The sequence below is a fragment of the Plectropomus leopardus genome, chromosome 9 (genome assembly GCF_026936395.1).
Source record: "Plectropomus leopardus strain MGB_pleo_1.0 chromosome 9, ASM2693639v1, whole genome shotgun sequence".
NCBI classification, from domain to species: domain Eukaryota; kingdom Metazoa; phylum Chordata; class Actinopteri; order Perciformes; family Serranidae; genus Plectropomus; species Plectropomus leopardus.
The window spans coordinates 32,492,279-32,507,873 of record NC_142184.1 but is presented as its reverse complement, the minus strand read 5'-3'; the positions used below and the strand labels follow the sequence as shown (position 1 = coordinate 32,507,873).

General features: G+C 41.1%; 1 protein-coding gene across 17 annotated transcripts in view; it reads left to right on the top strand.

Moving 5' to 3' along the window:
- agrn (agrin) overlaps positions 1-15,595 on the top strand; it is a 355,349-nt gene that overhangs the window by 327,428 nt on the left and 12,326 nt on the right. For 8 of the 17 annotated variants that reach the window (XM_088082543.1, XM_088082551.1, XM_088082541.1 and 5 more), the window contains 6 exons: positions 2,369-2,380; positions 5,721-5,837; positions 9,281-9,464; positions 10,307-10,394; positions 11,282-11,305; positions 14,269-14,301. In XM_088082543.1, coding sequence (XP_087938669.1) covers positions 2,369-2,380; positions 5,721-5,837; positions 9,281-9,464; positions 10,307-10,394; positions 11,282-11,305; positions 14,269-14,301 — 458 coding nt within the window. The remainder of the gene's footprint in view (positions 1-2,368; positions 2,381-5,720; positions 5,838-9,280; positions 9,465-10,306; positions 10,395-11,281; positions 11,306-14,268; positions 14,302-15,595) is intronic. The other 9 variants (XM_088082548.1, XM_088082557.1, XM_088082554.1 and 6 more) reach the window with 4 other exon arrangements.

Below are 15,595 nucleotides of genomic sequence, written 5' to 3'. Positions count from 1 at the left end.
AGCCTCGGGTGTTAGTGCCCCGCCCCCCCCTTTATTTTGCCCTTGGTTCAACTTGCCGCTTCAGGCACAGTTTGAATCAGCAAACTTTCCCCACTTTGCTAAGGTTTTCCACACCGCTTCACACCGCGCCGTTCTGTCGGCTTGATTTGCTGAATATATTCCGCTATCCCCTGACATCCGTCAAGGTAAGAGGGAGAGCTCCAGATGTAGAGGGCCAGTTTGACAAGCTGTCTTAATTTTAGAAGTCCTGTAATTCCAAAAAAAAATAAAAAATAAAACTCAGCCTTTCAGCTTGCTGACGGACTGGAGATAAAACTTGCATGCAGAAAGCAAAAGCAGCTTTTACTGCTGGTATACAGTCGATTTTTATAAATTCAGCCTTTGAGGTGGTGTCTGGGGAAGAGGAGGCAGATAAAGGAGATACAGTAGCAGCAGCGAGGAGAGCGTAATGAAACTCCTCAGCCCCGCGTCTAGACCAATAAAGCAGGTACATGCTTTCAAATGAAGGCGATTTAATAGTTTGATAAGCCTGTAAGTCATCCAATTATATTAACCAGTGTAATTTGTGATGATGAACATGCACTCTGTCAACTCCATCATCTTCCTCTAAGACGCTCTCCTCCGTCTATCTTCTTTTTTTTTCTTCTCTCACTGCTCTGTCCTTCCCCCACTGCCTCCCATCGTCCGTATGGTAATTGTGTTTTACTCCAGCAACAGAGGCAGAAAATCTTATTAAAAGAAGAGAGTTAGAGGAGAGCGAAGATGGCTAGGGAGGGGGTTGGAGGGGGGGGCGCAAGGGATGAGCTCAGACTAGTTATGGAGCTCAATGCAGAGACCCCATCCAGTGTGGCTCTCAGCTAATTCTCTCCCACTCCTGCTGTAAGAATTAGGAGGGAGCTATAGCACGCTTTGCTTAGAGGATCTGAAATCATATCAAAGGCGGTCACACACAGGCACATGTATGGATCGTATGTTGGGAGCGTTCATCATATCAAAGTTGGCTCGGCTGCCAGCGTGATAAAGTGCATACTATCAAAGGCACGTAGGTACAGAGAGGAGAGATGAATCTTCTTCACCTTTCCTTCAGTGGCAGCAGTCTGTAAATGAGGTTGGGTGAAGTGGCACTGCTCACCGTCTCTCATCCATGATGTTTTTTTTCTTCTCATCTTTTCTTAATGGCACCATCTGCTTCATGCATGGCCTTCTTAGACTTGCTGTCTTATTTGTATTCACTCTCTTTAGGTGTAAACTCACACTTGCACAGCTTTGTGGTTGAGCAGTGGTGGAGGAAGTATACAGTAAAAGTAAAAGTACTGACTCAACATTGGTAAATACTGTGTTCTGAGTAAAAGTCCTGCATTGAAGGTGTTACTGAAGTAAAAGTAAGGGACTGTTCGTTATATATCAAAGGAGGGAGTGGCAGGGGTTCAGAGACTATTTAAGATTAAAAACAAAATGCAACCATCTAAAGTTGTATGTCACTCCTGTAAGTCCATCCCCAAGTGCTTAAAATATTATTTTTTGTTTTGCACTTTCCCTTCTCCTCTCATAAATAATGAACAGTCCCTAAGTAAGTAAGTATAATCAGGAATATATAATGAAAGAATTGAAAGTACAAGTACCCAGTGCATAAAAATCTAAAAAATAAAATTGAACAACACACCCCAAAAAAGTCAAAATTATTTTTAAAAAAAGGGAAATTATTTAAATATTTATTAAAAGAAAGTGTTACACATGAAATAGTAATTAAGTTCAATAATAATAATAATTTTTCTGTCAATTGCTACAAAAGCTATACTTGTATGAACTTTTGGCTAATTTAATTTATAGCAAAATATCATATTTTATAAGGTATTCTTTTGTGTTTATGCAAAAGTCTTATTTCGTAAAGTAACCAGCAGCTAGAGCTTTCATATTAATGTAGTGAATTAAGAAGTAAAATATTTCCCTCTGAGATGTACTGGAGTAAAAGTATAAAGTGGCATGAAAAGAAAAGACACAACTAAAGTACCTCAGATTTGCACTTAAGTACAGAACTTGAGTAAATGTACTTTCCACCACTACACAGAGGGCATATAATGCAAAAGTGCATGTGCAAAAAAAGGGTTCTTCACATGTCTTATATCCTTATTTGATGTACTTATCTCACTTGTCTGTGCTACACTGCAGCTGTGTGTAATGCTTTCAAATTGCTGCCCAGGGTGTGTGTACTTGAGTGTATATGTGAGTGTGTGTTTTGTGGGCTTTTGCACTTCCTAGCTCTGGCTCTGCATGCCTCTCTGTGCACAGACACCTACTAGTCTTCCCCTAATAACTCTCTTCCTCCCCATTTTCTTTCCTTCTCTATGATGTGCTGTCTGGAAATAAGAAATCACGCAAGGTAATGAGACAAGTCCCAGTCACACTTAAGCCCATGTTTCATTTGAGTCCTCCACTATGTCCTCTCACCCCCATCTCTCCATGCAACAACAGCACTGAATAAAAAAGGTACTTCTTCAGAGCTGCGGGCAGCTTTAAAGGTGCCAGTTCTGGAGAAAAACTTTGCCATTTCATAAGCCCATACACACAAACACACACACAAACAGCACTGAAGCAGAGATGCTCTTAAAGAACGCGGTTTGGCTTTCACCTCAGTCCATCTGCTGTGGGGGTGGAAGGGGGTGAGAAGGTGGGAGGGAAGAAGGAAAGAAGACAGTCATCTTTGTGACGGCCATTGTTTTTAGCAACAAAGGAACGTCTTCATTAGTCTGGCGTAGGAGGGGACATTACGCCAGTGCCGCGTGGCTGTCGAAAAGTGAGTGCAAAGACAGGGGAGGCGAGCGAAGGGGAGGAAATATACCGTTGGAGACGGTGAGGTGCCAAGCCAAGCCGAGCTGTTCTTTTGTCATCTGCTCTCACTTCTACTGCAAACAGGAGCAGTCCTCCATAATATCATGAAGTCGCTCACTCTTTCACTCAAGTCACTCACTCGCCAATAACAACACAAACACTCACCGGGCGAGAATCACTCCATAAAAACCAGCTGTCCTCTCTCACCAGGTGCACGTGATTACCTGTGTGAGACAAAACAGACCATAATGCATCAATTCATTGCATGAAATCTCACTGTAGAGTCTTAGAAAAGTAACTTTACATAGGTAGTGTGTGCTCAAAGAACCACATTATTAAGACAAACGAGATCAAAAAGTCCAGTGGAACAGGCTCAGTATCATAGACTGTATATAAAGATGGAGAATGCATCTCCACTGTGGAAAAATGAAGCCAAAATATCCTGCTGCCATCTTGCTCTCGTGATGTCATTTGAAGCCGAGTCGCACATAGCGATCTTCGCATTGATGGAGTTAAAGACTGCAAACTTTCAGGGTTTTTTGTTCTTCTTTTAACCCTGTGTAACCTGGATGAACATTACTTATCTCGTGCTGTGTTTAGACACATGTCACAGCTATTTAAACCATTGAGCCCTGAGCAAATCAGTCTGATTTCTTTAGAAAACAAGAGCAAGCAGCTTAAAGGGAAATGTCTCACAAATCACAAGTAATTAGTAGACTTAGAAAACTATTAGGCTTGGGGAAAATCACTAGAAAACTACATTAATAATTAGCATAACTGTATATTGAAAAGTTTGTTTAAGAATTGTTATTTTTTAAAGCATTTTTTCAAGTCCTTCCTCATTTGTTTTTTTACTTTTCTATTTTTCTTTTTTTGTTTTGTGCCAATTTGCACTTTTTTACTAATTTCTTGCAAATTTTGGGGTAATTTCTCCTCATGTTGCTCATTGCGTTTATATGTTTTTGAAAGAAATCCAGCAGACTTTCTCAGGTTTCAAAGGGATAAATGCTTGTGTGTCCCTTTGTATCATTCTGTGTGCCCTCTCTAAATTCTGAGGTTTTTGCAAGTCTGTGAACATTGCGAATGTGGAGCTCTCCATAAGTTCTTTTTTCCCTCAGGTTGGATAATTGATCTGTCAACAATTTCAGAGCTGATCAAATCAGATCAATAGATGAGAGCAGCTGCTGTGAGTGAATGCAAACTTTTAGAGCTAGTACAATGAATGATAAGGTTTCATTTTCACTTTGCCTGACGTTCTGCTGCTCCATCTGTGCCCAGAGTACACTCTGAGCTCTGCGACTGTGATGCAATGAGTATATATATGTCATCAACGCTCCCAATGAGCAGTCCAGCTCCAAAAATAGAAAGTCTCCTGTGTGTCGGCAGATGTTTTAATTGTGGCAAGATGCCGCAAATATATAGCTAAACTCCTTTTGTAGCATGAAATTGCTAATTGAAACCAAATGTATCCAGAAAACAAATACTTGAACATACATAAGGGTGATCAGAACTACCTTAAATGACAGACACCAACTATGGGGGGTGGAAAAAGCTTGACGTGTACGTTGACCTATCTTTTTAAAATTTGCTCCAGATCTCACCAGACAGCATAGTGAGATACCTCACTCATGTTATCAGAGAAACGCGGTTACCTTTGTAACCTTGAGTTTTTCCTTTGGCCTGTGTCTCATCCGCTAACATTGAGGGGGCGTGGTTTATGACCTACATTGTAGCAAAGCGCCAGTAGGCAATTTAGATGTTTTGGCTTTATTTTTCGGGAGCTGTTATGTCATCCTTTTTTATATACAGTCTATACTCAATATGCATCTGTAACTTTTTTGTGAGTGTTGCAGAGCAGTAAGGTCTACATAAAGAGACAACTTCTGGTTGAGCCTAAAAGCACCAGCCACAGCTGGGTCCAGCAGCTTTGGCCAAAGTCCCCACCCTGTCTCTGTTGGAAGCGGCTCAAGGTGCAGTGACACAGCCCCGGGCTACAGCCAAGCACCGCTGCCTCCTGCACTCCAAATCCCATCCTAAATAAAAGCCGAGTCAGTGCCAGCTTGCCTTCACAAAGCCTTGTTTATTTGGTCCCTTCCATCATTTTTCCAGCAATTAACTCCACTTTGCCCCTCTGGCAATTACTGCTCTACATAAAATAAAGATCATTAATTCCTTCCTTCTGAAGTGGGCCGCCTCTTGCACGCAAAAGAGGGAAGCAGCACCTTGCTAATGCAAAGCAATTGTCCCAAAGGTTTGGTGGAAAGAATCGAATTTCATAGCCGTCTGCCGCACAAATGAATTGCAATTAACATCTCCACACTCAACTGTTTGAAAGGTCGGTGCTTATGATCAGCCATTCATTAGAGATGTCTGTTAAGAACCATCCATATCTCAAGTCCGGCCTGCTCCTGATTTCCCTTTGTAGTCGCTTTTTATGTCTCACAGATAGAGGATAATTGACCACTCTCTCTGAGAGACATAGAAATCAATTATGTTGTAATGTATCAAGTGTATTGACGTGGAAAGAAGGCGAGGGAGTGCAGTTAAAGCTTCTGTCGGCTACAATATGGATAACTTTTTTTTTTTAATGGGACAATCTATATGACTGTGACATGCCTGCAAATATGGTTTATTAATCTCAGTCTTTATATCCTGACCAAAAAGATACAACTTATTTGAAGCTCCCTGGACACAAACACATACATTAACTTTCTCACGCACTGGAAGTACAACCATAAAACATTACGTCCTGAAAAGAAAACCTCTGAGAGGAATTGGAGATGGGGTGTGGAAAAGATTAAATTGGGTGTTTTTAAAGATGTATGTGGAGCTTTTTTGTAGAGTTTTTACAGCTCTGCTTCACCATACCGCTTTGTGTCCTGTCTCATCAGAATCTGCACGTAGATCTTAACCTGAAAGAGTCTCTTTTTGTTGGCGGAGCTCCCGATTACAGCCGACTAGCAAGAGTGGCTGCACTCACGGATGGCTTCAAGGGAACAATCCAAAAGGTAAATGTTTACAAGCCTCTATTTCTTGAAGAAGTATTATATCATTACCTTGCTTGCAGATTCTGCAAATGTATATATGTTATTTTAATGACTCTGGGTCCTTGTGCCAACTGCAAAAAATTCCAATGATAAGTTATTAGCTGTCCAGCTGTCATACTACAGACCCCCGTATTAGTAATTTTCCATTATAAGCTCACACTGTGACGGGCAGTGGCTCTGCTCATTTGGATTAGCATGCACTAATAATAGAATGCACATTTTGAAGTCCCTCCCTTTCACTATTCTCAGATCTTTCCCTGACAGCTTTCCAGTTTGTTTTTTTCCCTCCACTTTTCAGCAAAAAGCTCATCTCTAAGTGCCAAAAATAACCCAGCAGAACAAAGGCAGGATGTTACTGTTTGTGCAAACTTGTCATTAGTTCTCTTCTGCAAACTTTCCCTTGACAGTTTTGAGCTAATCAAAAGCTAAATGTGGCTTTTGTCTTACTTGGCCTGTAGGGAATAATTAATTATGACGGTATATATTCTCAGTCGGATGCACTGTTTAAAGGGGACTTTTTACGCTTATTTTCAGGTTGTATTTTGGGTTTTACAAGAACATTTTAACATGCTTTAATGTTCAAAAACACTTTATTTTTCTCATACTGTATATACCCGAACAGCTGTATTCACCTTCTGTCTAAGACACTCTGTTTTAGTACCCACTTCTTTAAGCCCCCTTCTCAAAAAGCCCAGTATGCTCTGATTGGTCAGCATGTCTTGGTCTTCTGTATTGTAACCAGGGAACGGCAATAACGAAGTAAAGCAGCATTTATTATTAAATCACCAATAAAGCAGGTAAATAAAATAAATCTTAACAAGTTAACATGTTCCATCAGCAATATGATCTGAAATCTAGTAGAAATTAACAACACTGACAACCAAGATTATATGTTTCCCTGACATTAGCAAGTAGCTACATGTAGCAGTGTGCTTGCAACCAGGCAATGACTGTAACTAAGTTTAGCGGCATTTCTTCTGTGAAAAATTACCCTTTAAAGCTTCTAAACACAATCAGACAAGTTCCAGCAAGAATATGATGCAAATTGGGCAGACATGTATAACAGCAGCAACTAATATTACATGTTTCCCTGATGCTAGCATGTAGCTACATGTAGCAGTGTGCCTGCAGTCAGGCAATGACAGTAACTGAGTTTAGCAGCAATTTCTGCAGAGAAAATCAATAAAGGCTTCTAAACACAACCGGACATGTTCTTATAAGAACATAATCTAAAATCATAAAGAAATTTACAGTTTCCCTGATGTTAGCATGTAGCTACATGTACCTTGTAAGTCATGTAATGTTAACACCTGCAGTAGCGTGGCTGTAGTAGATGACCACACGAAAAAATCCATCACAAGCTTGTCTTAAAAGTAGAAAAATCAACTGGAAGAAAGAATCTACAGTATCACTCTACAAAGTTGTTTGTTCCTAGTGTGTGCTCTGATAATAAGGTTTAATGATCATTCAGCAGAAAACACAATGGACCCATAACCTGATGCTTTCCTTTTGGATAACAACCAAGACTGGCTGCAAACTAATCCTCAAGTGTTTTGTTAGAGAGAAAAATAAATCAGATGAATCTGCAAACAAAAGCATTGGAATCAAGCTAAGAGATTTAAAAACAAGATAAGAATTATAAAGGTAACCCTCCAAAGAGAGGCAAAATTAATATCAAGTGCATTACATAAACACAGATCTGTGTATGATTTATGAGATTATACTGATTTAGCTGTCTAAGCTTACAGACACTTGGTCCAAAATGTAGAAACCCGGATTTTAAACCGAACATTCATATTGCGCTTCTATGGCCTCTATGTCTGACTTTCAACCACAGTGTTAGCCTTGGTAGAGTTTGCCCTTTGTATTTACTGTATAGAAGATACAGTATGCTAGATATCAGAAGTCCTGAAAAAATCTATTCTCATTCAGCTTCTACTAGCAGAGAACGTACCTGCACAAACACACAATATTCTGTAAAAAGCTCAGACAGTTAAGATTATTTTCAACATGACATATATCTGTATTTCTATTTTTGTCCTTTTTTTTCTTCTTATAGTCTGAAGTAGGCTAGGCTGACATGGAAAAAAGAAATGTCACATATTTCTGTGCAATCAGAATTAGAAACATTTAGGGGTGCCCAGTGACTCAGTTGGTAGAGCAGGCGTCCCATGTACAGAAGCTGTGTCTTTGCTGTGGCGGCTGCAGGTTCGTGTCCAGCTTCTGCCCTTTTCTGCACGTCATCCCTTCTCTCTCGCTCCCCCTTTCACGATATATCTGTCCTATCTAATAAAGGCATTGAGAAAAGCCCAAAAAAATCTATCTTTAAAAAAAGAATTAGACACATTTTAATCTAAATGTAATGATTGCTTATGTTGCCAAGCGGCTCTCTGATGAAACGACACCCACACAGTCTTGATAAAACCTATAGATGGTTTCATCCAAACTTAAATTTCAATTATTTCCTAATTAGTAATGAATATTTATGTCAGAGAAATATCTAAGATCTGAAACAAAGTTTTCTGGGTATTTAAAGTGGCATTTCACAGATTTATTTTAGTGTACTTCTGTAAAGTTGAAGGACTCCAAATAGAGAACTTGTAACAAAAAGCTTCAAAATGAAATATGGTCTAGATATCCCAGCTTTAATGTCGTGCTTTAGACAATTTGGAGCTCAAACGTTTCTGACTTTCTAAAGGTTGAATTGGAACACCAAACTTCCTTATTGTAAACTATAATGTGTACAAAATTAACTGATGTTAATTTTACAGTATAAACTGTAAATTAACATCAGTTTGTCATTAGCCCCCCTTTTTTACCCAATTTTTAGTGTTGTGAAGTTGGAACACTTAGACACAAGTTAGAAATTTCAACTGGGAAATTCTGACCTTCCAGCATCGACCAGAACCCAGCATCAATCCCTAGTATGGGTCAAGCTCAGGGATGGAATTTAGCACCAGCCACCAACCAGATGATGCTAAATTTGATTCACTTGTCAGCCAAAAAGGCAATGCTAGTTAGGTGAGTGGCTGGTAGATTTTGGAATCCACCAGCCACATTGACAGGTGGGTTTCAGAGGGGTTGGATACTACATGCCCCATGCAACCAATGGTATTTCTTTTCTTTTACTTTCCCTGGTTAATGTCCACATCTTTCAACTTTATGACTGAAGTTTGTAACACAGAACTTATATTATGTAAATGTATGCAAGTGCAAACTAATGACATCATGAGGGTTATTTTTTCAGACTTGAAAACACTGCTCCAGAGCCACAGAATATAGAAAAACAACTGCTTTCACAAACTGTACTAAACATGACTAGCAAGCCGACCCTTTGTATTTAACCTAAACTATGCTTAAAGTCTTAGGTGTACCCCTTTAACCCTGTGTGCCCCTGCCCCCAGATCATTCTGATGGGCACCCCCATCCTCAGAGAGGAGAACGCCCTCCGCTCCAACAACGTTGCCATGTTCCAGGAGCACCCGTGTTCCCAGGAACCCTGCCATAATGGCGGCCGCTGCAACCCCATGCTGGACACCTACGAATGCGTTTGCCTCAGTGGATTCTCAGGGGGACACTGTCAGAACAGTAAGTGCCATCGTCTATCCATGCAGTCATATTACATTTATTTTTGTCTTACTTCAAAGTGAAAGTGAATCTTGATGCTTTTTACCCCAAATGTATTTGTAAGGATCGGTTTGTTGGTCTCTGTGTGGGCCAACAAGTAGCGATACTTGCTGGCTTGAGCTCACCTCATCATGGCAGTGTGAAATTGCAATGAATCATTGTAACTGTGCAGATTGTTCTATTTCCTCATCCAACATTATGTGCTCTGAAAGGAAACATGGCAGCATTTTGGCTGCTTTGAAAGTCTGATGAGTGGGACTGAAATCGGCAATACTTTATGTAGCACAGCTTGTTCTTGGCTTGCCTCAATTAAAGGTGAAGAACTAGTTTCATTTTTTTTTCTGCTCAGAAGACCTTTGTTTCCATTGTGTTCTGTCTGAGCAGTAGTAATAATGTCGCTATAAGATGTGTGCCGTCTCCTTTATGTTAGGGTTATTATGCATTGATTTCAGAGTAAAGCAGCAGTTATGAAAACGACGAAACGTGCCAGTTGAATATTCATGAAATGCTTTTTTCAAGGGTTGCACATCCCTTTCATCATCCTCATGTCACCCTGCCAGACATATACTCACTCTGGGCCGATCCGTCTCACACACTCAGTCGCTGCCTTCGCCATTAACCTTGTGCGTGTGGCCGGCTGTCCCTTTCACGTTAATTAAAACTACAAACGCACCAACACTTCCCCCCCGTCCCATTTGCTCACACTCCATTGCCTTCAGCTCTGATAACTGAACCCTCTGTCTTATTGATTGGTGTGATCTCATCCCTCTGAACAATATTCCACCCCCCTGCTTCCTTTGCAGCCATCTACGAGAAATCCGCCGGAGAGACCGAGGCCATTGCCTTTGACGGGCGGACGTTCATCGAGTACCACAACGCCGTTACAAAGAGGTAAGGAAGAGGACAAGGGGAACATCCTCATCTACTCAGCTTCATCCAACATCTCCATTGTAATAGCTATTAGCCAAATAACCCCTCTGTCTATTCATCTCTTCCCTTGGAAAGCCGTGCTGACAGTGTGGATGATATCATCAGCGCCGAGGCTTCAGGGTGAACTAGGCGCTTGGCTAATAGCTCATCCCCCTGTCCATGGCAGTCGTGCTCCGCTTTTGACAGGATTTCACTAATTAGCGAGACGGTTAACAATCACAGTGTTTGCCCTGAGCGCGCTCAGTTCGCTCTGTGGTCCCCTGCTCAGCACACACCGGACAATAAGCACACAACTTTTTATTCTAACGTGACTGTTGGCCGTAAAAACACTGGCATGCGTAGACACGTCGCATGTAATTTTGAACACTGTGTAAATAGAAAGAAGTGTAAAATGGTTTTTGGAGCGGGTGTAAAAGAAAAAAAAAAAAGAAAGGAATCGTGTCCCTTTAGGCAGCTGATGAGACATTTTTACTCTCCCATCCATCTACAAGGTTGGCAGGAGTGTGCCTCCAGGTTGGCATAAACAAAAATGTTTATGTGATGAACCTGAAAAGACATCAAGCATACGGCTCTATATCTCCGTCTCGCAGCTCTTCACACAAACACTCAGGTGTGAAAACCGGGTCAGAGCCTGCAGATCATCACACTCCCATGGAGACGCACGCCCACTCCGAAACAACTGGCTGGAGAACTCTTGTCGCATATGTGTGTGTGTTTGTGTGTGGGTTAGTTACTTTGCTGTTTGTGTGAGCTTTGTCCTGTCCTTGAGTCTGACCTCCCTTGTCGTTGTCCAACACACGTGTTGTCTCATATAAATGTCCTTCACTGTCTTTCCTTTTTTACTCAAGCCAACTGACCAATGAGATCCCAGAGTAAGTAGACTTTGCGACTGGGTGTTTGCCCAGCTTCAAATCAAGCCCAACTAACAGCCAATCCCCTCCCCCTCCCCTGAAAAAAGCCATTTTTTTGATAGTTAACACAATTGAAGAGATTAAAGTACATCCAGTCATAATTTCCACACAGGAATCATCTTCCCCTGTTAAAGTACGATTTTACATTCAAGCTCCATATCCATGATTTAATTTGACAGATTCCATTATTTTTAAACACATTTTGCAGTGTCATTAGATCCTTGCATTTTTTTTCCCCCCAGTGCAAAGAGAAGCATGGATGTGTGCATGATAAGCATTGTGCTCAACCCCCTCCGAGAAAATGAATTGTGTACAAAGAATGTGCAATATTTTATGCATGGTTGTAACTCGTTCATAAACAAAATGAATTGCCGTGCACTTTACGCTGAATCTGTTATGTGGGAAATGAACGTTAAAAAAACTGCAAGAGGAGGATATACTAAATACCCCTTAACCTAGTTTCTGGTGCCTGCAGAGTTTCTGCTTGGGAAAGCCCTCGGTCATGACTTAGTTATTAAGGGTTTTTCTTCCAGCTCATTAGCTCGGTAAGTAACCTCTTTTTTTAATAAAGAAAAAAAAGATCCCACAAACGACGAAGCAGAATTCAGCTCAAATTAAGCCGACTGGATTCAGCCCAGAGTTCCAATCCATGCCAGGGCTTCTGTCATTTCGTTTTTGCCAGATCTCTAACTGTAATTGTGAATAATTACGGAGTCGGCCGTACAGAGAGGCAGTGACATGTTAATCACAGATTTGTCTCCCTTTGTAGATTAGACCGCCAATTGAGATCTCCGCAGTGTGTAGCCATGGGCATCAATCTCACTTAGCAGGAGGGGGACAGTGGTCCTTGGAGCCAGACTGTCAAAAGTTTAATGGATGTCACATTTACTAAGAGCCACAATGAGCGCGAATCTAAGCAAACCGGAGCTCTGGCCACGGCGCTTTGAAGGTGTGCCGATCAATTCAGCGTGATTTGATTTTGTAAAAGGAAATGAAAACATTTTCTCGAGAGGCCATTAAGAGCTGGGTGAGGCCAAAATGTCAAGTGCTCACCTTGGGTTAATGCTGCTGCTACTATTTACAGCAGCCTTTGGATCGCTCCTCCTTCACCTCCCTGCCCATATCTGAAAGCTCAGGTCGATTTGCTCAAGCGCCCCATTATTTCTGTGACAAATCATATCTGGCCTTGACTCTCAAATGATATGGCGCTTGACCCCATTTTTTGACAATTGCCCGATTTTTCTCATTCAACGCTTCCAGCTCTAGACAGAAGGTAATTGCCGCCTGACTGGGGCGTCCATAAATATAGAGTTGTTCAATAATTGGAAGCTGACTTTAAAGGGATACTACAGATTTTTAACCATCTTTGTATCATAACAGTGTGGGTAGCATGTTTAAAAGAACTGTGATAAACTTCCCTCCATCTAACCAGTGCCTAGATATCCCTCCTCATGCATGGTAAACTCAGTCGGATGACGCAAAGTCATGCAAAATGCATCATCCGGCAGAGTTTCCCTGACTGGTGGAGCTGTGTCTCGAGCTACAGGCTATACTCCGTATTGTCCACCACCTATGCTGCCACCACAGGACAAAATGAGTATAGAAGGGCACCCTTTGAAACCTGGATAAGACGTCGCTTATTTTTGCTTTGTTCAGACAACTCTCACAGGTATTTAAACTTTTAAACTGTTAGAAAATTGGTTTGATTTCTTTTGAAAATGAGGGAGTAAAACAAGAGGTCCTTTGCAAACTGCAAAAATTTGTAGATTTAGGGGAAAAAATTCATTTGAAAGCTGGGAAAATGTGTCCAGAAACCTAAATTGTTGTTTTTTGAAGCAATTTTTTTCACATATTTTCTTGTTTTGTTTGTTTGTTTGGGGTCTGTTGTAGGTGTTTTTTGCTCCTTTTCAAGTATTTATATATATAATTTTTTTTTTTTGTGCCAATTTCTTGCTAATTTTGGTAATTTTTCCCTCATTGCCTTCCTCCCCTGTTTTTGAAAGAAATCAAGACAGTTTACTCAGGTTTCAAAGGGTTAAACTTGAGCCAAAATCCAGTCACACAGTAAAAGTATGCAGCATTGATTGAATTTAAATCAAGATTATGTAACTGCACTGCCAATTTCTCACCTAAAAGTTTTAGAAACAAATGTAAGCCTGGTGTTTAGCTGTAATAAGCTGCAAGAGTTTGTGAACAGGAAGTGGGAGCCATACTGCATAGTGAAGACTGAGGGCCTATAAAAAGAAGACAAAACGGTAAAATTAAGCAGTGCTGATAAAATATAAACCAAGATTCTGTTACAGCGTTGCATATTTCGTTGCATATTTCATTGCATATTTCAGATGTTTTTAGAAACATATTTTCGCTTACTGAGCATTTATTGGTCTGGTGTAACGCAGTGCATTCTGGTAGTTGTAGGTTTCTACCTATTAGGCAAAAGCTTCTTGCAGCATCTTTCCACTTTATAGACATTCCAGTTTTCTAAATAGGCCATCTTTCAGCAGTGAAAATCCTCCTAAAGTATCCTTTGCACCTGTGTGGACACTGACTATGAGTGTACTTAATCTTGATGCTCACATTAAAAAAAAAAAAATGCTTCTTCCCAGAGCATTTTGGTGCATTAGTCATGCATCCTGATCTGACTAGTTCCCTCGAGAACTTCCTTTTATGGTTGTGGTGTGATCTGGTCTAAGCTACACACTTCCTTATGATCACACAGCGCTTGTTATCGACTGTTTGCATGGTCGATATTGTTGTAGAGCAGATACGTTTTGCAGCTCTGGGTCTAAACTAGACCTCTGTGAGCCCCCCCAAACCCCTCCCCCAGCGGGCTCACGACATCCTTCCTTCCTTCCTTCCTTCTTTCCTTCTGGCCTCTTGCGCTTACACTGCATGCCGTTGACTTTCTCCCCTGCTCCCTTAAGTCCTGAGTCTCTGGAGAACCCATCTGACCAGAGGTGAGTCTCTCGAAAGCTTTTAGACTTTGGAACCATCCACTCACCTCCTCATCCTCTCCTCTCCTCTCCAGACAACCTCGCACAGGGCTAAACCCTCCTCTGCTGAGACAACATTGTTTCCATTATTGAGATAGAGTTACCAATACCAATCACAAAGAGCCTCTGCTTCAATTAATTCAGAAGTTCAGAGCTCCGATAACCAGCCAGAGCTGCAGCCTCTTTGCAGCAGCCGTCCTCCCCGATGGCTTTTTATTATTATTCTAACCACTACTGCCACCTAGAGGTGAAACGGAGCACGGCACTCTAAAAAGAATTCCTGAGCATTTGAATACATATAAGAAGCAGATAAAATCCGTCTGTTTACAAAAAGAAACACAGCAGCAATCTATGAAGTCAGTGGTGTATATGAGATTTAGAACGCTGTGCGCCGGCGTTGTTTTATTCATGATATATTCAGCACTTTTAATAACCTTGACCTTATCACTGACAAGCCGCTCCGATGGAGATTTATTGGGCCTTGTAAGCTCTTTGAGGGTTTGCCAGGAGAGGGTTCACTGAGCTGTATTTGTGGGTTTTTTCTCTCGCTCTCTCTCTCTGGAGAAAAAAAATGATTCTCCGGAATCATACTTTTTTTTGTTGTTCTTGTTTACCTCAGCAGATTTAGTTAATCAAGGGGGGTCAAAGTTTCCAACCTAAGCATGTTTTTGAAGCATTTGATTCTCGATACCTTCCCCGCTTCTACTGAGGTGAACCAGCATTATTGTTGGCCTGAGCTGTCAAAGTCGCCTTTACCTCGGGCCAGCAGTTAATAAGCTCCAAGTGAAATATCATCCCATTGCTTCTTTAGCTCTTTTTCTTCTTGCTCGTTAATGAAAAGAAACAGAGAAAATGAGGAAATACTTCTTACAGTGTAAGAGAAGTTGCCGCACTCAGTTTCTCTTTATCCCCTCCCATTTCCTGTCCTGTTTGTACTCCCATGAGCCTCTTTGTTTGCTATGCTGACTTCTTTGTCTTGTCTGTCTTGTCTAATCTTTTTTTCCAGCTCTGTGCTGCAGTTTTTCTTTTTAAATCCACATGTCATTGGTTCTTTGTCGTACGTGTCTTCACCTTGTCTTTGTCTGTGTGTTTAAAAACCCTTTGAAGAAGGTGGAATTAGATCCATTTGGCAGATGTGCAGACAATTGCACAGATGCTGATTGATGACATGCACACACAATCGCACACAGACACACAGATCGAAGGTATAATGCTGAGCATCTCTGCTGGACTCACTAAAGACCAAAGGGACTTTGTA